This window comes from Pelophylax lessonae (assembly GCF_965119305.1).
Source record: "Pelophylax lessonae genome assembly, chromosome: 13".
NCBI classification, from domain to species: Eukaryota; Metazoa; Chordata; class Amphibia; order Anura; family Ranidae; genus Pelophylax; species Pelophylax lessonae.
In genome coordinates, this window is record NC_138780.1 from 174,275,650 (window position 1) to 174,298,608 (window position 22,959).

The window sequence follows — 22,959 nt, forward strand, 5'->3', positions numbered from 1 at the left end:
TGCATTTGAAAGACCGCTGCACAAATACCGCGTGACAAAAAAATATTGCAATGACCGCCATTTTATTCTCCTTTTAAAAATATATATATAACGTTTGGGGGTTCTAAGTAGTTTTCTAGCAAAAAATACTGATTTTAACTTGTGAACAAAATCTGTCAAAAATGGGCTCGGTCCTTAAGTAGTTAATAGTTCTCAGTAAATGCTCAATATTTCCAATTTTAGGCTTTTTGTTTATTACCACTTCAGCTCTCACACCTGTATACCCATAATGGACCAGAGAAATGTTTTTGATTCCCGTTATAGACCTATAGATTTTGCGATGACCTTGTCGCCCAGGGCGACAATGGCAAACAGCGCCCACCCAAAATGTATGAGTATGTTTAGTCAGAAAATCCCCCAAAAAAATTTGAGCACCAATCTCCACACCTACCCCCTAAGCATAAATTTCCTTTGCATGCTAAAACTCTCCCTCTCTTCCAGTACAAATCCCCCCTCCCACCTCAACTCCTCTCCCTTCCCTAATCCCCCTTCCTAGCACAAATCCTCTACCTCTTAAAATTTCCCCCGAGTATAACGCCTCTCCCTCCCCCTCCCCCTAAATCCCCTTTCCTAACACAAATCTACCCCTAGTACAAATACCCCCCCCCCTTTCCAAATGAACCCTTCAAGCACAACCTCCCAAATCCCCACCGCTTGTCTGAGCCCAGCCCCGTAATCATAGAAGACTGATGTATCAGTCTCTTTAGGGATGTCCCACCCAAATATGGCCAATGTTAACAGTTTGTTGCATTCTAATCCTCAAGAAGCCGGATCCTAATGTACCAAATATATGTCAAATTATAAAGAGGTGTATATATAGCAGCCAATGAGATGCTTGCTTGTATTTTATAACCTGCTGTATATAAGAAGCAAGAGCTGGAAAAGAAGCTGAGATGGTTGCTTACAGCCGTGGCAAAAAGTTTTGAGAATGACACAAATATTAATTTTCACATAGTCTGCTGCCTCAGTTTTTATGATGGAAATTTGCATATACTCCAGAATGTTATGACGATTGATCAGATAAATTGCAATTAATTGCAAAGTCCCGCTTTGAAAATGAATTTAAACCCATGAAAAAACATTTTCACTGCATTTGGGAAAAAGGCTTCATGGTGCCCAAGAAAGTCCAGCAAGCACCAGGACCATCTCCTACAGTTGATTCAGCTGCGGGATCGGGGCAACACCAGTGCAGAACTTGCTCGGGAATGGCAGCAGGCAGGTGTGGGTACATTTGCACGCACAATGAGGAGAAGACTTTTGGAGGATGGCCTGGTGGTCAAGAAGGGCAGCAAAGAAGCCTCTTCTCTCCAGGAAAAACATCAGGGACAGACTGATATTCTGCAAAAGTTACAGGGAATGGACTGCTAGGGGCTGGGGTAAAGTCATTTTCTCTGATGAATCTCTTTTCCAATTGTTTGGGGCATCCGGAAAAAAAAACCTTGTCTGGAGAAGAAAAGGTGAGCGCTACCATCAGTCCTGTGTCATGCCAACAGTAAAGCATCCTGGGACCACCATTCATATGTGGGGTTGCTTCTCAGCCAAGGGGGTGGGCTCACTCACAATTTTACCTAAGAACACAGCCATGAATAAAGAATGGTACAAAAACTTTCTCCAAGAGCAACTTCTCCAAACCATCCAAGAACAGTTTGGCAAGGAACAATGTCTTTTCCAGCATGATGGAGCACCTTGCCATAAGGCAAAAGTGATAACTAAGTGACTTAGAGAAAAAACTTCAAAATTTTTGGTCCTTTGCGAGGAAACTCCCCTGACCTTAATCCCATTGAGAACCCAGAAGGGGAAGAAGAATGGCAGGGGGAATTGCAGAGGTCTTGAAAAAGAAGGGCCAACACTGCAAATATGGTCTCTTTGCATAAACGTCAGAATAAAAGATTCATCTGTAAACATTTTTACAGATGATTGCAGGCAAAATATTGCTTTCCAACATTAATTAGGAAAATACATTTTTTTAATTATTATATTTTTGTATATAGGGGTGCCCCTTCTGGCAGGGAGTCCATGGCAATGGCCCTTTTTGCCCCCCTATAAATCTGACATTGAATAAAGCAACCAATGTGACGCTTGCTTACATTGTATAACCTACGAAAAACTCAAATTCTCTCCATTTTCCTCTCCTACTGCCTTAATCCAGGTCAATTTTGCAGAATTTCTAAGGGAAATGTACTGTTTAATTTTTATATAAGCTGCAATTACAGAAGAGTCAGGAGACATGATTTCCTGATCCTGCATAGAACACTGAAACCACAAGACAGCATGTTTTATTTAATCGCTGAAAAATTACGTACATGAAAACGCGCCCTTTCTCAGTCTTCGATGTCCCACTGTCAAAGGCTTTGAGCATCCACGATGTGCCAAATAATAGATATCCTGCTGTACAGGCTTCCAGAACTATCTAATATGGGCAAATCATATAACAAGAAATTCTCTTTATTATAGAGTGATAACCTTAAAGTGTGATATACTGTATGTGATAACGTTGAAATCTCATGTCGGACTGAAATATTAAAACTGGTGCTAAAGGGAAAATACGTGGCTCCTGCCCACCACAATTGATCACAATTTTCCAACTTGCGTTGAGACAATAAACCATTGGATGGGAAGCCGGGGTGGAGATACTGTACATCGACCCAGGATGCCTTTGAAGGTGGATTGTCATTTTAAGGCCTCCTTTGGTTACTCCACATTTAAAGAGATCTACAAAATGTAAATACTGTATTTATCGGCGTATAACACGCACTGTCGTATAACGTGCACCTCACATTTAGGAAGGAAATTTTAGGAAAAAAGCTTAAAATTTTAAATAAACAGCATCGAACTCAGAACTATTTTTTTTAAATCAAATGCAGTCTTACCTCTGCCCATGAAAGCAGCCTCATCAGTGCAGTGTCCATAAATACAGCCTCGCCAGTGCAGTGTCCATCAATGCAGCCTAGCCAATGCAAGTGTCCACAATGCAGCCTCGCCAGCGCAAGTGTCCCCAATGCAGCCTCGCCAGCGCAAGTGTCCATCAATGCAGCCTAGCCAGCGCAAGTGTCCCCAATGCAGCCTCGCCAATGCAGTGTCCCCAATGCAGCCTCGCTGGAGCGGTCTCCCCAGCTTGGACTCTGCCTATTCCTCCGTGATTATAGACCAGCTTGGTGAGTGTCTTTCATGATATATTCATTTGGAGTTTATATTCCTATACATCATTGTTCAGTGAACAAAGGCATTTAATATATTACCATACCTGTGAGTTGCATATATGGACATGGAAGAACCATCCACTAGTAGAACCCTAAGAGACTTGAACACAAACCCCCTTAGAAGCAATGCACATGCAACTTTAAAGCAAACAAGGGAGGACAGCTCAGTCTCCATAAAACCATTGTTCTACAAATTGGAAAAACTTATGGTGAAAGAAATAAAAGCCTATTGGGAAAAAACCACCATTAATGAGTATCTGGACTTGGAGCGTATCCCGAGAGGTTTACGAATAAAAAAGTTCCCTACATTCGATCTCTTCAATGAGGAATTAAAAAAGCAGTGGACCGATACACTTTCCACCTGTTCCTTTAGCCTTATGAAGCTCATAGTAGACTCCAAGACACTGGAACTAAAAAGGTTACAAGATGAAATCTCAAAACTACAGGAAGAAATCACTCCGTTAAAAAGTAACCCTTTGTTTACGGAATTGGATCTTAAATTAAACGATAAAATAAACAAATTGGAAACCAACACGATCAGCGGCAAAAAAGAAAAGCTATCAAGAGATAAAGTTGACTATGAGACAAATAATGTCTATATTTGGAAAAAAAACGAACACCTGGAATCGCCATTACCAGAAGAAAAAAGTCAGCTTTTCAGATCCGGAGACCACAGGCACTGACACATCGGTAGCCTATACATCGTCCGATACATCTATTGATTATACACAGATGCCCAGACCACATTCCGGTTCCTTCAATGGGTCAAAAAACGAGCCAAGAAAGGGCAGAAATGCAACAAAAAAGAAAAAATCATCAAAAAAGCCAAAACAAGGAGAGGAGGAAAGAAAAACCAGCGATTTTTCAAATGGTCAATACAATCTGAGGACACATCGCAAGTGATGTATAGTAATGTAGTAAATTTGTCCCAGCGGAGTCTTACATCAGATGAAATATCTTTACTATCTAAAGGACTGAATTTTTGTCCCCATACTCACTTTGACCCGTTTGATACTACACTACATATTAACAAATTTATATGAAATTTAACCTTAAAGAGACATTTCTTTGTGGACACAGAGGACAATATGATTGAAGAAACCAATTTGGACTCCAATCCTCCCGATAACAGCCAAACACACTCTCCTATCTTGTCGTTTCGTGAACAATGTGCTGTTTCGGAACTAGAGGAGCTAATCCATGAATCACATTCATCATACCCCAACAGGGATGAGGGAACACATCGGGTTAATTTGAACATACCATCATCTTTTTATCCCATACAATCCCGGTCGGCTGAAATGGATAAGTTCCAAAAACTAGTCGAAAAGGACATTTTTAAGCTGGCTTCAAACCTATCTACATATTTTAAAATCAATGCAGATAATTTGTCCGTGAATGAAAGGAAATCGTTGAAATTACTACAAGAAGATGATTCTATCATCATTAAAAATGCGGACAAGGGAGGAGCCGTAGTTGTCCTCGATAAAACACACTATAAGGCGGAAGCTCTGAGACAACTAATGGACGCAAATACATATCAAACTTTAAAAAGTGATCCGACTAACAAATTTAAAAATGTCTTAAAGCATCTTGTCAAGAAAGGGGCAGCCATAGGTGCTTTTTCCATCAAGGAATTTGAAAATATGATCCCGGAGTTCCCAATAACACCAATCTTCCATCACTTGCCGAAGATACATAAGGGACTGGATCCAGTACATGGACGCCCAATTGTATCAGGCATTGGCTCCCTCAACGAACGACTAGGAGAATGGCTGGACGGACAACTCCAGCATATAGTACAAGTTCTTCCAAGCTATTTGAAAGACTCAAACCATTTGCTAAAAATCATGGATTCTTTCGTGTGGTCCGAGGAGTACAGCTGGATCACGTGTGACGTGTCCAGTCTGTACTCCTCCATTCCACACACATTAGCACTGGAAGCAGTTGGTTACAGTCTAGAAACATATACGGAGATGTCACCTGTTTTACAGGCTTTTGTGATAGAAGTCCTTGACTACTTATTAACACATAACTATTTTGCTTTTGATGGTGTGTTCTACCTCCAAAGATGCGGGGCAGCGATGGGAGCCAAATTCTCACCTTCCCTAGCCAATCTTTACATGGGTTGGTGGGAAAGGTCCCGCATCTTTGGAGGTAGCAACCCATACAGGGATAATACTTTTTTATACCGTCGCTACATTGACGATTTACTATTTATCTGTCATAGATCTGTTGATCTTGAATCATTTATATCGTTTTTGAACAATAACGACTTGAACCTCTCCTTCACGGGTGTTTCCAGTTCAGACAAAATTATGTTCCTGGACATAACTTTGAACCATGCAGGTGATAAAGTTGTTTCCTCCCTATATAGAAAGCCCCAGGCGGGTAATAGTTTATTACATGCCAAGTCGGGACATCCTCTCCACACAATAAAAGGAATTCCTGTGGGGCAGTTTTTAAGGCTCAGAAGGATTTGCAGTGACAGTGACACCTTTAAAGAAGAATCATATTCCCTATACCAGCGCTTTCTCCAGAGAGGCTATCCCAGGTGGATGTTGGATAGAGCCTATCGACTAGCCCTTGGGAGAAACCGCACTGATCTCCTGCAACTCACTGCGCCTAATCACACTGCCCCCAAAAATCAGGAGTCCGATCCCAACTTTGCACAAGCGAGAAAGGGTCCCTCTAGTGACAAATATATAAGAAACAAAAAAGATAAATTTACACCTTTGGTCACATTGGCACTCCCATACAGTCTAGAATTTAACAACATAAAATCCATAATAAGGAAACATCTACCTATTTTACATCTAGACCATGCATGTAATGAAATTTTGGGGAAGGGATTCAATATTGTAGCTAAGAGAGTGGCCACTTTGGGAAATGTATTGTCCCCTAGCATGTATCAAACCAAAACAACCCCCTCATCGCAAACGTGGTTACACTGTAGAGGAAACTACAGATGTGGGGCACAGGACTGTGTCACCTGTCCCCATATTCTAAAAAGTCCCCAATTTCAATCCACTATTAGTGACAGGATCTACAAAATAGATAAGTTATTCAATTGCAATTCTGAATACATTATATATTTGATTACCTGCAAAAAGTGTTTAACCCAGTATGTGGGCAGAACAACTAGGAGACTAAAGGATAGATTTAGAGAACATTTAAGCGACATTCGTTGTTTCAAATCAACCAATGTCGCTTGTCATTTTAATGACCTACATGAAGGGGACATTTCTCTGGTCATGGTCCAGGTCATTGAAAAAATCTTAAAACCCAAAATAGGAGGAGATATTTTTCAGATACTTTACTTTGCAAACGGGAAGTTTTCTGGATATTTAAACTCCGTACAAGAATACCTGAAGGCATGAACTTTGAGTGGGACGTGACACACTTTTACACCTAATATTTACCAGTATAAACATTGTCCAGAAACATGACTATTACAATGCACATATTTCCCTACTTTGGTAATTTTATACCAGATATCCTGTGATAATTTTTTTTTTTTTTTTACACAGGAATATCCGAGGCTTTTATTTATTTAGCCAGGATGTATATATATACACAAGAGCTCCAATAGCACTTATTAAGTTTTTCTCAGGATCCATTTTGATCAAAGAAATGACTCCGAACTCTATATGCTTGTGTGGGATATATGCACATGTGACATATTATTTGATATATTTGATCAAGAGTCCTGAAGCCATCTGTACTGTCATGGATCCTCAGTGATAAGATATACAAATATAACATCACATTGGAGGTTCGTTTCCGAATTTTCTTTCCCCCGCCTCTGGGATCTGTGGGTGATGTCAGTCTTTATAGCAACAATATAACAATTATTTTGCTTTGATTGCTTGGATTGAATTGGACAAGATAAATTCCCACACTAACCCATAGACCGGCTGATTTTAATATATCGGGTTCTCTATAACAATGGTTGGCCACTCTAATATAGATGGAGAGCTATATTTAGCCAAATTTAGCCAATTGGTATGTAGTGATCTGCACCCGATTTTGTTTTTGTTTTTGTATTCCTTTTCTTCCCAAATATTTCCTTCCTTTTTCGGAAAACCTTTTCTGGAAAGTTCTTTCTAGAAAGAGGTTTTTGTGGTTTTAAACACTATGTAAGGAATTTAGTCCATGAGAAAGTATGTGCATACTGGTATTTGTAGCATCTTTCAATACAGCAACGGGTTGCTACAATGTGTTTACATTGATTGACACTTATTGCTGCCTATACACATATTTATATAATTACATAAGAACACAAGCTACATCAGTGTGCACTGCACTTTATATATGTCATATTTGATTAATGTAAACCAGGTATACCCATTTATATATGGAAATAATTGTGTTTTGTATATTTTTAAATATACATGGTTCACACATATGTGACTTTTTCTCATGCAATTTTATTAGTGTTCACTACTCATAGTTGTCTATGGAAAATGCATTTTTGAGACATTTATGCAGTGATTTACATGTATTATGAACTTTCCATCCTTCCACATATACTATTATATTGTTCCACATATGATTGTTGGGCAGAAATCACAGATTGGAGTTTTTTTCATTTTTTTGAATTTTTTTTTGATGTTTATATTGCTCCTATCTTGAATACACCACATCGTTTTTTGGAGCCGGTCAAAGGAGCGGTCTCCCCAGCTTGGACTCTGCCTAAGCTCACACCCCAGCTATTACTGCACGGGTGAATAGGAGATACCCACCACCACTGTTCCCCTGCATGGTCGTGAATACCTCACTGGGAGAATACTGGACTGTTTTGCACTGAACTTTGAGTGATCAATTGTAGTAGCACTGAGCACCAAGCACTTTTTCCTGATTGAAGTTTTATATATATATATATATATATATATATATAATTGTATTTATTTGAATATGGATATTTTTATGAGCACTAAGCACTTTATTTGATTGAAGTGTTATACATACATAGTTGTATTTATTTGGATACGGATGGTTTTATGAATGCCACAGAGCACTTTATTTTTATTTCTTGATACTTATGCACTTTAATTATTTATAAGGATTGGTATTATTTAAAAAGTTTGTCACTATAGTACATTATATACATTTAAGCACATTTTGGAGGACAAGATATAATATGCGCTGCCCAATTGAAGCTTAGCTTCAAAATATTCGTAAATCCATGCGTTGCTTTAAAAATATTTCCCCTATAGGTCTTACTAATGGAAAAAACACAGCCTGACAAGTGTATGGCATCACTGGACCGATAGAAAGGAAACATTGGTTCTGATGTATATACCAAAGGGTGTGTTTTCCTTTAAGGAAGTATATCCGTGATGAAAAGTATAGGTGAACCCAGTTCTGGTCCTAGGCTGCTACCTCTTTGATAGCGAAAAAAGGAGTGCTCACCAGTTGGTACATTTTTGGATGTCTACTGAGTAGCACCTGGTACAAAAGTTCATCTCACTTAAGGGACTTTTTGAAACGTTGGAATTGGTTAAGAGGATCAAATATAGCCAACACATTTCAGGGCTTGAGCAGATGGAGTTACCCACTTCATGACCGCCCACCATAGAGATACTACGGCAGGGCGGCCGCTGTGCACCAGATCATGTACCTAGTATGTGATCTGACACTCCCGAGTCTGGGGTGCGCACGTGTGCTGGCGCTGGCCCTCTGTGATCAAACACAGTGGGAGCCCAGCAGCGGGTACCGCAGACTCGATGTCCCTTGGCACCCGCCAATTGTTCAGTACACAGGCGGAACAGCAATCTGCCCATTTATAAACAAGGCAGATCACTGTTCTGTCAGTAAGCGGTAACCCTGGCAGACCCATCCCCAGCACCAATGCTGGAAATTCTGCTACATACCAATATGTTGCTTCGATATGTATGGTATTTACAAGCTTTGATACTCCAGTGCTGTGACAATTCCATTTTGTATACGCTGTTTGTTGGATAGTGCTTTGCCACTGTATTGGCTTGACAAGTGTAATTTGTGTGTGCAATTTTTTTCAATAAAATACGTTTAAAAAAAAAAAAGCATAGAATGCATTAGGGTAAAAAACCTTCTGCCTTTAGAACAGGGGCTGACTGGCAACTTCTGGCCCAAGTATAAATCAGAGGCGCATGGTGCAGCGATTCAGCCCCCCTCCCACTCTCCCTCTTCCCGCCCTCCTCCTGACCCCCATTCCAGACCCCCATTCCAGACTGAAGCTCCGCTGCAGGTAAGCTCTACTCACCGGGCAAATCTGGGTTCCTGACCTGGCCAGCAGGGGTAGTTCGGGGGAGCTGGGACAGCTCGGTCGGGGCTGCCTGGGGGAGGATAGTCTCAAGTGGGGCATGGAACCGGCCTCTGCTCAGACAATTTACACCATCCATGCTGGGGGGGGGGGGGGGGGGTTGTCTGCACTCTGTTCTTGTCTTCATCCCGCACTTAGTAGGTCAGAAGTGGGGACTTTTTACTTTTCATCGCCAGTAATCCTTTAGGCATGTCTGTGGCAGAAGCCATGCAGCCTTTTACCGGGGCAATTGCCCCCCTGCTCCCTAGCCCCTTCCTCCCCTGTTTAGAACCACTTTAAAGTAAGCCTGTGCCAAGAATATTAATAAAATGCTATTTGAATTGTATAGCGAGCACCAGGATGTGTCTGTAGGCTCCTTAATGCACTTTTATGGGCGTCCAATGTGCCGAAATCCAGGGGGGCGGTAATACGTATGTAAATATTTGTGGGTAATGAAACCCATCCTTCTTCGAGGTTCTAATGTTTATATTGGTACATGGGAATGATGGTAAGATGGTGGAGGTGGGAAGGAGAAGGGAACTATTCTCAGAGAAATAAAGTGTCTTGCTGATTCCCTGGCGTTGGTAGATCCTACAGACTGTCTCTTCACTTTACTGTATGTCCCAGAGAGACAGCATAACAAATGTCCCCATTGGAAGACTTCCTTTTACCTCCTGTATCGGTGACAACTGTGTAAAATGTTCAATTTCCCATCCCATTTTTTTTTTCATTGACAATGGTCACTAATACAAATAGAGAGGGTAAATCTCCCCGATTGGATACGTATGGCAATTGTCCTGTTGGGGAGATTTTCCTTATTTCGTGTTCCAGAATTGCAACAGAAAGTTGGAGTAAATCTCCGTAAAGGGGGGTGTATTCTAAAGCCCCATTCACATGGGCATAGCTGCTGACTTGCGATCTGCTGTGGATTACTTTTTTTAGCATCAGTTGACCTGTGATGGTGAGAAGATCAGGTGCCTCTCTCGTGTCAGTTTCAACAGGGATTTCAAACTGAAATCCCTCTTCGCTGCGGCACAACTGCATCCATTGGATGCAGCAGCGACACAGCCCCATGTACTTCTATGGATCGTACTGGCAGGCAGGTTCGCCCTGCTGAACATGACATGGCTAATTTTTTATTTAATTTGCTGCGTTGCGCAAGCACAGCATCTTAGCCACAACAATGTGGATGGAGCTGTCCAGAAACCATTGCTGGCTTTTGACAGGTAGCTGAGGTGCCTTGAAACACCCCACAACTGCCTGGATTTACCACACTGACATGCCCATGTAAAAGGGGCCTAGAACTTCAGATTTGCAATTTCCTTATTGACAATGGTCACCAGGACACATTGAGAGGGTAACTCTCCCTACAGAGGACACAGGTAGCAATAAAATCTTGACATAGGCCCTAACCGTTCCCTACTAATGGCTGTTCATGCACATTTAACATTCTATTTAAATCAGCCTTTTTCAACCAGTGTTCCTCCTGATGTTGCTAAGAGTTCATTGAGCAATGGTGAATTGAACTCCCACCTACACTGACCAAAATGCAAGAGGGCACCACTACATTGGCCACTAATGTTGGGTGGCTTGCAAAGGGCCTTGGCCTCAACTCTAATGAGCACTTTTGGCATGAATTGGAATATAGATTCTGGGCCAGGTCTTCTCCAACATCCATAAGCAACCTCACAATTCCCCTACATACTTACCAACATATTGGGCTTGGCTCTCAGGACACTGTTAACCCCACCCATGGTCTGCATGAGCAGTGGTGAATTATGCTCCCACCTACACTGAGCAAAAATTCAAGAGGGCACCTCTACATTGCCCACTAATGTTGAGTGGCCTGGCCTCAGCTGTACTGAGCACTATGAATTGGAATACAGATTGTAGGCCTGGTCTTCTCCAACATCTGTAACCAACCTCACAATTCCCCTACATACTTACCAACATATTGGGCTTGGCTCTCAGGACACTGTTAACGCCACTCATGGTCTGCATGAGCAATGGTGAATTATGCTCCCACCTACACTGAGCAAAAATTCAAGAGGGCACCTCTACATTGCCCACTAATGTTGAGGGGCTTGCAAAGAGCCTTAGCCTCAACTCTACTGAGCACTTTTGGGATGAGTTGGAATACAGATTCTGGACCAGGTCTTCTCCAACATCCGTAACCAACCTCACAATTCCCTTAAATACTTACCAACATATTGGGCTTGGCTCTCAGGACACTTTTAACCCCATCCATGGTCTGCATGAGCAATGGTGAATTATGCTCCCACTTACACTGACCAAAAATGCAAGAGGGCACCTCTACATTGGCCACTAATGTTGAGTGGCCTGCAAAGAGCCTTAGCCTCAGCTGTACTGAGCACCTTTGGGATGAGTTGAAATACAGATTCTGGGCCAGGTCTTCTCCTCCAACATCAGTAACCAACCTCACAACTGCCCTACATACTTACTAACATATTGGGCTTGGATCTCAGGACAATGTTAACCCCACCCATTGTCTGCATGAGCAATAGTGAATTGAGCTCCCACCTACACTGACCTTAAATGCAAGAGGGCACCTCTACAGTGCCCACTATTGTTGGGAAGCAATACAGTTTTTATTGTCTACATTTCTTTTCTGTTATGCTCAATTTAATTTCAAGATTGTTACTACACATGTTTTTGTACAGAACATGAAATGTAAGAAAAAAAAAATCTTTCCTTGTCTAATATGCTAGGTAAGCCATATAATTTATTTGTATATATAGAATGCTCTACAGTTATGTGATCTCCCAAATATTTTGTGATCTGTAGGTAAAATTATTTTTAGCAGGGGTTCCTCTAGAGCAGTGATGGTAAACCTTGGCACTCCAGATGTTTTGGAACTACATTTCCCAAGATGCTCATGCACTCTGCAGTGTATTTGAGCATCATGGGAAATGTAGTTCCAAAACATCTGGGGTGCCAAGGTTTACCATCACTGCCCTAGAATCTAGACCTGCAAAATATTTTAAGGGTTCCTCTGTGGTAAAAAGGTTGGGAAAGGCTGCTTAACATCACCCAGCAACTAAAAAGTAGTGGTTTGGCTTCAGTTGAGCTTCCAGTCATTGGAAGTAGAGAAGGTTTATCCAATGTTTTTTTGTTTATTTGGAAAAGTGGGGTTTAGTTTTATTCTGGATTTTATTTTTTGGGGAAAATGTTGACTTGCATGCTCTTCCACTTTAAAAAATATCCCTAAAATGTTTTGTCTTCAAGGTATCGAAGGCAGCGGCAGACTTGATGGCCTACTGTGAAGCCCACGCCAAGGAAGACCCATTACTGACCCCAGTGCCTGCTTCAGAAAACCCTTTTAGAGAGAAGAAGTTTTTCTGTGCCATCCTGTAAAGCGGGAGTGTCGCCTTGCGTCACCAGGCTTTCCAAATGCCGATTTTAGAATTTTTAACACCAAGAACTCCTTATACATTCTGCAGAAAAAACAGCAACCGCATAGCAACAAATACGTAATAGCTGGAAACTCGGATGTCCGTGTGCACATACACGGCACCCATTTGGAACAAGACAAAGTTCTTGCAACAAAACTTGCTGTCTTTTCCAGGTCGTAGAAAAAAAAAAAATTGTAAAGTAAAAAGCTTTGTGACATTTAAGTTAAGATCCTGTTTCTTTAGGTTTGTTTTTATTATTATAATTATTTTTTACCATACTGTTATGTTCCTGATATTCTCTTAATTTAAAAATGTTGAGGTTTCAATTGTCATTACTAGCAGCAGGAAAAAAAAAACACATTTTACAACGGTGTTTATATGTCATATTTTGATATTGTGCGTTGTTAGAGTAGCACAACAATGGTTTTCTCGATAGGGATGGTTTACACAAATTAATTTTCAGAGCACGTACCTAGGGACTTTGCAGGATGCCACCTTTCACTATAATGATATTGCTATTTTGTGTTCAAAAAGTAAGGGGGGGGGGGGGAATCTGACCACGATTTTTAATATTTTTGATGTAGTTTTTGATTCTGCAAAAAAGAAAAAAAAAATATTGTCTAGTGCCATGATTTTTTTATTATCAATTTCTAGAAACTTTACAAGGCATTCTGCGTGGAAGCAAAACTCTACACTTTCCACATCGTGTAATAAGCTGCAAGTAACTGTTACTCTGCCATTGTGATTTTGTAGTAGATATAATGATGCAAAGGAAGACGGAATTAAAAAATGTGTTAGATTTTTGAGTTTTTTTGAGTGTACAGCTAAGCCTTTCTAAACCAAGCATCACCCCAGACTTGTTTAAATGGCACCCATTTACATATGAATGCACCATGGCAGTTCTAGGATAGTACTGTCCAATTTAGACCTCCAAGGCCAGGGTCCTTCCACAGATTTTTTTTTTTTTTTTTTAAAGCTGGGCTCCAAGTAAATGTTTAAATAGTGATGTAATGCATATATAAGAGCTGTTTTACCTCCCAAAGGACTTCTTATCCATCTATGTCTTAGATACACTATATCTCAGATAGCAAGCAAATGTGCTGCAAGTTTTGAAAAGGACTTGCTAAGCTATTGCTAGACTTGCCAGGCTTTACAAGTTTGTTGCACAAGTCCGCATTGCATGACTCCAGATCAACTTTCTTTGCAAACATTCTGCAAGTCTGCCGCAAGTTCTGGTTCAGTTATGTTGTGCAATAGTCCTCCCACCACAGGGGTCACTATCGCATGCTGTAGACTTGCAGAGCTCTTGCTGTAGTGCCGGTTCACACTAGTACGACTTGTCAGGCGACTTGGTCAGCCTGACAAGTCATGCACCATCGCGGTACATTGTGTGGTACAGGAACGGTTCTAATAGGAGCGACACAAGTCGCTCCGACTTAGAAAAAGGGTCCTGTACTACTTCGGGGCGACCTGGAGACGACTTGCATAGACATTCATTTTATGAAGTCCGCGCAAGTCGCACCGAAGTCGCGGTGCACGCGACTTCACAGGTCGCCCCCTAAGTCGGATCGCCATAGTGTGAACCGACACGTAGACTCACCACTGCAACTTTGCTCTTTCTACAGACTTGCCATGCAAATTTGCTACAAATTGGAAAAATGTCAACTAAAACTTGTGCTTCAAGTGCTCTGCAAGTGTAAAACTTGCCAGTAAAAATGTGCAGCAAATTAACAAGACTTACAATTAAAAAAAAAAAAAATGAGGTTGAAGGATTGTAAGAGGTGCATGAAAGTCAGCCAGCCCCCAGTCTGATGTACTCACCCTCCAGTCTGTCACTAACCAAATAGACCTGTCTCTTGGTACAAAGAACAGGGGTTTAGTTGACACACATTTGCAAACGCATGTGAAAGCTGCAGAGCCACTTCACGGCACCCTGTTAAATCTGCAGTCCTAACACTCCTAATTTAGTGTCCTCACACTGGAGGCACATGGCTGCTAATGGGTGGATGGGGGAACAGGTGAGAGGGAGACAGCCCAACCTCCCCCAACCCATCCTCATCCATGACTGGCTGTAGTCTCAAAGACTCAAATAATTAGGTTATAACGATGGCACAAACTGGAAGAGACCAGCTGAAAAGCATTACACCTCCATCCCCTTGGTGGATGCAGTATAAAGATAGGAAGGGATTTTATGTATGGGGCATGGCCTGTAAAGCACAATGCCTTTGAAATCCCTAATTTCCTATTTGGGACTTTATGTGAGACAAGCAGGTCATGCTATTGGTCTCCATCCCTGTATACGGAAAACACTAAGGTCAAATCAAAACTGCATCCACCAAAAACGCACGGTGGTGCGTTATCCTTGCTATCTGGGATGGCCAAACATTTGTGTAGACCTAAAAACCTGACCAACTATATAATCAAACGTCTGTAGACCCCATTCCAAACCTGAGTTTAGATGTGTAGCATGGACCCCTGATGGTCCCCGCAGATTTGTCCCAGGTTCTCTTCCCATGTTGGTGTAAAGGCAGCCAGACACCAAGCAGCACAAACAGTCTCACAACTCATGGACCAGGCAGGGAATGTCTTTTTAAGATTTCATGCGCAATCAGGGGAAGACTGGCAACTTTCGGCCCAAGGGGCAAGTACAAACCAGAGGCCCATGGTGCAGCAACTCGACCCCCTCCCATACCCCCCCCCCCGCTCCCACTCTCCCAGTCCTCCTCCTGACCCCCATTCCAAGCTAAAGCCCTGCTCCAGATACTCTCTACTTACCAACTGAATCCGTTTCCTAACCTGGCCAGCAGGGGGAAGTTGGGGGGAGCTGTTGGGGCTGGCCGGGGCAGAAGAGTCTCCATTAGGGCATGGAACCGACCTCTGCTCAGACACAGTTTACACCATCCATGCTGGTTGGGGGGGCCTGCGATTTGTCCTGGTCTTCAACCCGCACTCAGTACGTCAGTGGTGGGGACTTTTTACTTTTCTTCACCAGGAATCCTTTAGGCATGTTTGTGGCAGAAGTGGTGCAGCCTTTTTACGGGGCATCAGAGCGGCCCAGGGGGCAATTGCCCCCCTGCCCCCTGGCCCAGTCCTCCCCTGTGCGCAATGAACTTTGATAGGGTGCAAGGTGAGCTTTGAGATACGCCAGAATTAGTGCACTAAGTAAGCAGAGGACACTCTTAGCTTTATCTACACTCTTCAGAACAATTCCCCTCTTGGCAGATCATAGGAGAACGAGCAACCCTGGGATTCTGAGCAAAGGAAAGGTCCCAAATCAGCAACACTGGAGCAAATACTCAAAGTTAAAAGTGCAACAGTCACTAGGATATCACACTACGGCCTATACTCATAATGTCCCTGTGTACTTGGATGTCTCTGTCCAATACCGGCAAGACACTTCTCCTGTGAACCTCCAGGCCAGATCCTCCGTGAACCCCCCTTTGAATTGGCTCCTTTCAGAGAGCAGGCCCCCTCCCCCAGCTCTTCATGAGCTGCCCACTTTGGCAGCTACTCTGCCCAGAAGGGCAGCATCCCTTCAGGCTGGGATCTTCTCCTTCTGGACAAGAACCCTGCTGCTCCAGGCCCCACACTATTTATGAAATCCTCAGCCACCTACTGGACATCCTTTCCCCCAAGGATGGCTGAGACCACATGAATATTCAGGTCTCCAGGGTCTGTCTCTCCCAACCCACTACATTCTAGAATCTACTAGAAGCCAGGGGAAACAATTGAGCCTGGAGCCAGGGAAACCCAGAACTGTCAAAAATAATCACACACCGCTCCAATGATTACAAAGAAGCAAAAAAAAAAAATTACCTGAACTTCTCTAGCCACCTATTCTAGGAGGGTGCTACCAATAAAACGTACTAATACTACAGCAAAGACATTTTAGACAATTGCACACTTCCAACTTTATGACAGCATTTTAAAGAAGGTCCATTTACATTCCCTGCACAATTATGCCCCAAAAGACGATTTGAAAAGTACAGTGTGAAGGAACTTGAGTGATCTGCACAGAGCCCTGACCTCAGCTCTACTAAGCATCTTTGGGATAAATTGGAATGCCCATTCTGGGCCAGGTCTTCTTATCCAGCCTCAGTAACCAACCTCACAATTGCCCAACATACTTGTCAACATTTTGGTCTGGATCTCAAGACACTGTTAACACCACTCATGGTCCGCATTTCCTTCACACACTTTTTTGGTGGGCGCACCCAAATCACGAGTACCACCCAGAACCTGTCTCTAAATATGGGGAGGCCACCCATCATGCCCACTTTATAGGTTGGCCCCTCCCAGTTCCCATCTGTCCCCACGCAGCCCCAATTCCCACATACATGTGCAGTAACTCAAATAAGGTTGATAATGTGATCCTGGCAAATGTAGTGGGTCTTGGCATGGGTGGGACATGGTGCCAAGATTCAGCACTGTCCAGGCAAATTTGGGACAGCTGGCACCTATGGTCCCAGACCCCATCCTAGCAGACAGCCAGGTAGATGACATTTTTTTCTCTCTTACAGTAAAAGGAATACAGCGGTGTCATCCCCCCCCCCCCCCCCCCAGCCTGTTAACTAGACAATGAAAGAGTAGAAGCCGACTGATGAGATCATCCCTGTACACCACCTCCCCCTATCAGCATTTTCCTTGTCAAGACAGTTCCGTGCAGGACACCTGATCAGTTCACAGTGCTGGTCCCCCCTCTCTCAGTCTGAGCTCTCCTGTACATGTAATTGCAACAGGTTAATATCAAGTAAAATTCAGGTTCTTACATTACTTTCATTTAAAAAAAAATGTTCAATGATGTATAAACGAATACAAAGCTGCATTCATTTGTGTTTTTTATATCTGGCTGGAGTTCAGCTTTAAAGGTGCAATCATATCTGCAAATGCAACCTGCTCTCCGATTAGATATGAGAAACCCAGCGGGAGCTCCTGCGATTAGCTGTGGAAGGCAGCGCCCCTGAAAGAAATGGCCTCCTGCAGCTATTTGTGGCCACTTACATGTAATCTCTCATGCAGTGATTCTATGCGAGTGATCAGCCCTGGACAGAGGTAGTCTGCATCCAGAGCCAATCACTCGCATCAGCGATTACATGCGGGTGGCCACGATTCGCTGCCAGAGCCAGCGGCTTCTCATTGCTTTCAACGGGGGCTGCTCTCCGCTAATAACCGGAATCCCCAGTAGAGTTCTCACATTTAATCGGAGAGCCAGTACATTCGCAGGTGTGAATGCACCCTAAAGGGTAACTCCACTTTCATGGAAATAAAATAAAAACTAGCATATACTGTACAACTGCTACACAAGCCATGTTGTAATTTAATGTTAATAAAAATTTACCTTTTCTTTTCAATCTGCAGCCGCTGTAAGTTCCTGTAAAATTCAATGCAATATGGCAACCTGGAGGCATTCTGTACACAATTGGTTTACAGAACACCTCCTAAAAATGTGATTTCCTGCTTGTGTGATTGGCTCACTTATTTTCCTAGAAGTCTGCAGTAAGATACAAGTCAGATTTTAGGCAGCCCCTGTGATAGAAATGTAAGCTTTGTTGAGATACACCCCAAGGGATAATCACTTCTAAAGGAATGCAGACACTGTAACTATCCTCATGGGCACACAGAAAGTGCACCAGCTGATTAATAATAAACCAGACCCTCCTATTCAGAACCAAGTATGCGCTCCATCTGGTGGAAAGAAAGAGCTATTTCTTCACAGCAACAAAAGGCAAGAATCTGATGCAAAGTTTGTAGTAAAATATCTACAATGTACATTGATCACCCAGAGTGGAGTTACTCTTTAATTATGAGATCAACAATAACTGCGATTTAGTTCCAATATTTGTCAGTGCTAAAAACTGGGATTGTATGACATCCTTACAGACCAGAGGTGGACCGCCCTGTGATAGGCAGAGAGCGAGGTGCAATTTGTTCCTGTGTGAAGCTGTGCCCATTATGCCCTACTTATAGCTCCTAGTTCTGCCATAGTAAGATACTGCTAGGATGGATGAAGAATTTTAATTCTTAATTTTCAGATTTTTAAGACCTTTGATGGCATTGTGAAGTACCCTTTGTACCTCCATTAACAATCATTATACCTACGACAAAGTCCGGTCCACTTTAAAAAACGATATCGAGATGCTGAAACAGCCTTAGCCATTGAGCCTCTCCTACACTGCATTACCAGCTGTATACAGGTGTACCTTGTGTGATGATGGCCCAGAACTAAAGCCAAGAACTCGCTCATCCATGTCTTTATGGACCTTGCTTTGTGCACTGGTGTGCAGTCATGTTGGAACAGGAAGGGGCCATCCCCAAACTGTTCCCACAAAGTTGGGAGCATGAAATTGTCCAAAATGTCTTGGTATGCTGATGCCTTAGGAGTTACCTTCACTGGAACTAAGGGGCCAAGCCCAATCCCTGAAAGACAACCCCATGCCATAATCCCCCTCTACCAAATGATTAAGACCAGTCATGTTGGAACAGGAAGGGGCCACCCCAAACTGTTCCCACAAAGTTAGGAGCATGAAATTGTCCAAAATGTCTTGGTATGCTGATGCCTTAAGAGTTCCCTTCACTGGAACTAAGGGGCCAAACCCAAACCCTAAACAACAACCCCATGCCATAATCCCCCTCTACCAAATGATTAAGACCAGTCATGTTGGAACAGGAAGGGGCCACCCCAAACTGTTCCCACAAAGTTAGGAGCATGAAATTGTCCAAAATGTCTTGGTATGCTGATGCCTTAGGAGTTCCCTTCACTGGAACTAAGGGGCCAACCCAACCCCTGAAAAACAACCCCACACCATAATCCCCCCTCCACCAAATGTTTCGGACCAGTGCACGAAGCAATGTCCATAGAGACTGCCAGCCAGGCGTTCTCATCCAACATTAGTGCCTGACCTCACAAATGCTCTTCTGGAATAATGGTCAAACATTCCCATAGACACACTCCTAAACCTTGTGGACAGCCTTCCCAGAAGAGTTGAAGCTCATAGCTGCAAAGGGTGGGCCAACTCAACATTGAACCCTATGGACTAAGACTGGGATGCCATTAAAGTTCATGTGCGTGTAAAGGCAGGCGTCCCAATACTTTGGACAATATAGTGTATGCAGCGGCAAGGAAGGAGGACCTTAACGCCCAGCCGCTGCACATATGTGCCCATGAGGTTCTGTGCTGAACGCACGCTCATTTGCAATCTCTGGTCTCCGTTTGTGATCAGGAACCAGCAGAATGGGCCTCTGATTATGAAACAGCCAATGACAGTGATCACTTGATCCCCCACCTACTCCCCTTTAACACTCACTTAAAGGGCCACACAGAGGAAGCTCCAAGGAGTTAGATGTGGTGGTTATATTTGTTTTTGTTTTTTTCAGACTAAGAACTTTTTCAGCAACTACAGAAAATACCAGCTGATCTTGCAAGAAGTGTCATTGTCTGTGCGCTGAAAACACAAAGAACCTCATCTTAATGTTAGCTACTAGTCCCATCAATCCACTATATAATAGACAAGAAAAAAAAAACAGATACTAGAGGCAGAACAAGGGGATTTTCATGGTACCTTCCCTGGACAATTAAACAGACCAAAAACATGTAAAATAAAGCAAAATTTTTATTTACATACAAAATTGACAATTTACAAAAGGAGCACATATCATTTAAGAACAATGAGACCCGTAGTGGATACTATACAGCCCAGTGGGGAGATAATGTTCCTCTGTTACCTCCCCCAGGTATGTAAAAGCAATCAGCTAGAGATTCCCAAAATTCCCAACATGTTTTCGCGGTAAACCACTTCCTCGGGGGAATGGAAAAAGAACTAGAGAAAATATTTGGGAAGTAGGTACCTTTAAAATCGAATTAACAAACATCAATTTTTGTCTGAAGCAATCAATTTTTCACTATATAATAGAGATGAACAAAAACTGACAGTTTTTAGTGACAACCATGACTTCCTCCATGGGTTCAGTGGAGAGAAAAAAAAAAAAAAGTTGACGAAAAAAAAAGTTTGATGAAGTCAAAAGGAAGGGTGTTACTGGCAGGACCACCAGGGGAAGAAAAAAAAAAAAGGCAAAAGACCTAAAGCAGGGAAAAAATTTTTTTGTTGTTTTTATTATTTTTTATTTTTTCTAAGCATGTAGTTCTTTATTGAGCATAGAAAGAAAATGACATGGTACAGGTACTATGGTGCAGTTGTTTTGAATGCATAAAAAATGAAATATTGGTTTCATGAATGATGTTAAGGTTATCTTATTGTTAATAATAATAATGGTAATTACTGTACCTTCTAAGGCTCCTTTCACACGGGCTTTCCGATCCGGTCCGCCTGTCAGTTTTTCAGGGCGGACCGGATCGGATGCTTCATGCAGCCCTATGGAGAGGCGGATGACAGCGGAGACACCTCCACTGACTCCCGCTGCTATCCAATCCAGTCCGTGAAATCCTATTTTCCATCCGTCTGGAGGATTGGATCGGATGGGGATCAGATAAAAACGGACAGGCGGTCTGTTCTCATCAGATCTCCCATAGAGGAGAGTGGGGATCTGACCGCTCCGTCTCTGCAAAGTGAGTGAAGACGGACCTGGCATACGCCTGCTCAGCGGGGATTGGGGGATCGATCCCCGTTGAGCAAAACTGAGTCTGTCGGGTGCACCGTCCGTGTGAAAGGGGCCTAAGGCAGCCAATCCCTACCAGGGTTGATCCAGAGGTGGCTAGAGGTTTCTTGAGCTGTGGCTTGCTGACCTCCAGGGGAGGACTGGGCCAGGGGGCAGGGGGGCAATTGCCCCCTGGGTCGTTCTGAGTCCCGGTAAAAAGGCTGCACCACTCCTGCCACAGACATGCCTAAAGGATTCCTGGTGAAGAGAAGTAAAAAGTCCCTGCCGCTGATCTACTGAGTGCGGGTTGAAGACAAGGACAGAGCGCAGGCCTCCCCCCCTCAGCATGGATGGTGTAAACTGTGTCTGAGCAGAGTCCAGTTCCATGCCCCACTGGAGAGTGGGAGAGGGTCTGAGTCCCTGTATCATGGGCCTCTGGTTTGTACTTGCCCCCTGGGCCAAAAGTTGCCAGTCTGCCCCTGCTGACCTCCCATGTGATGGTGCTCACATAGTTCCAGGTCCAGCACCATTGCTCTAAGGGTGGCATTCTGACCACCACTGTAAGGGGGGGATTATTCTTCCCACTGACCACCACCAATGTGAGAGATATTTTCCCAATGACCACTAACTGACTCAGCAGGAGTTCCCCAAGACCTAAAAGTTATTATAAGGGTTCCTTTGGGGTAAAAAGGTTGAGAAAGCCTGCTCTAAGGAATGATTTGTTGCAATATTTTACTTTTTTTTTTTTATTCATTCTATATTTTAGTTTTCAAAGTTTAAAATGAATAAAATACATGAATCCTATCCAAATACACAAATCCAAGTGACCTGAGAGACAGCTAGTGTAGGAATCGGTCTATATGCATTTCAATTAATAAATGGATATTTATTGTATCTCTTAACAAAAGCCATATGGATAAAAATATATTAAATTTTTTGTCTTTGGGATCAGATGCACTTTAATTAAAAGTTTTGAAAGCATGAGGCTTACACATTTTGTTTTTGCCGATTACATTTTTTTTTTTGCTTTTGGATGCTTTTACTTAGCGGTGCAGTCACATAAGGGTCTTCTAATTATAAGAAGAAAAAATAAATTCTGTACAAATGTGACAAGCATTTTCACAGCCACAGTGAAAAAAAAAATCACCATATTTTGTATATTATGAATATTTCCTATCGGAAGCACCATCTAGTGGCCATAAAATGGTATTTTTCCTTAAATGGTAACTCCACCTTTGTGGGGGAAAAATAATAAAGAGAAATGAATAAAGCAACATCAAGTCATATTGTAATTGAATGTCCTTAAAAATTACCTTTTCTTTTTACTCTGCAGCTCTGTATTTTTCTGAACATGTAATGCAATATGGCTACCTGAAGGTTCTGTACACAGAATATGTACAGAACGCCCCCCAGAAACATCATTTCCTTC

The 22,959-nt window shown here is 42.6% G+C and overlaps 1 protein-coding gene across 1 annotated transcript in view; it reads left to right on the top strand.

Annotated features, from left to right (window-relative positions):
* Positions 1-13,165, top strand: part of GNG2 (G protein subunit gamma 2) — a 126,757-nt gene extending 113,592 nt beyond the window's left edge. Inside the window, exon 4 of the mRNA XM_082242699.1 lies at positions 12,772-13,165. Within this exon, the coding sequence (XP_082098825.1) occupies positions 12,772-12,900 (129 nt within the window). The 3' untranslated portion in view covers positions 12,901-13,165. The remainder of the gene's footprint in view (positions 1-12,771) is intronic.
* Positions 13,166-22,959: the final 9,794 nt, after the last annotated feature.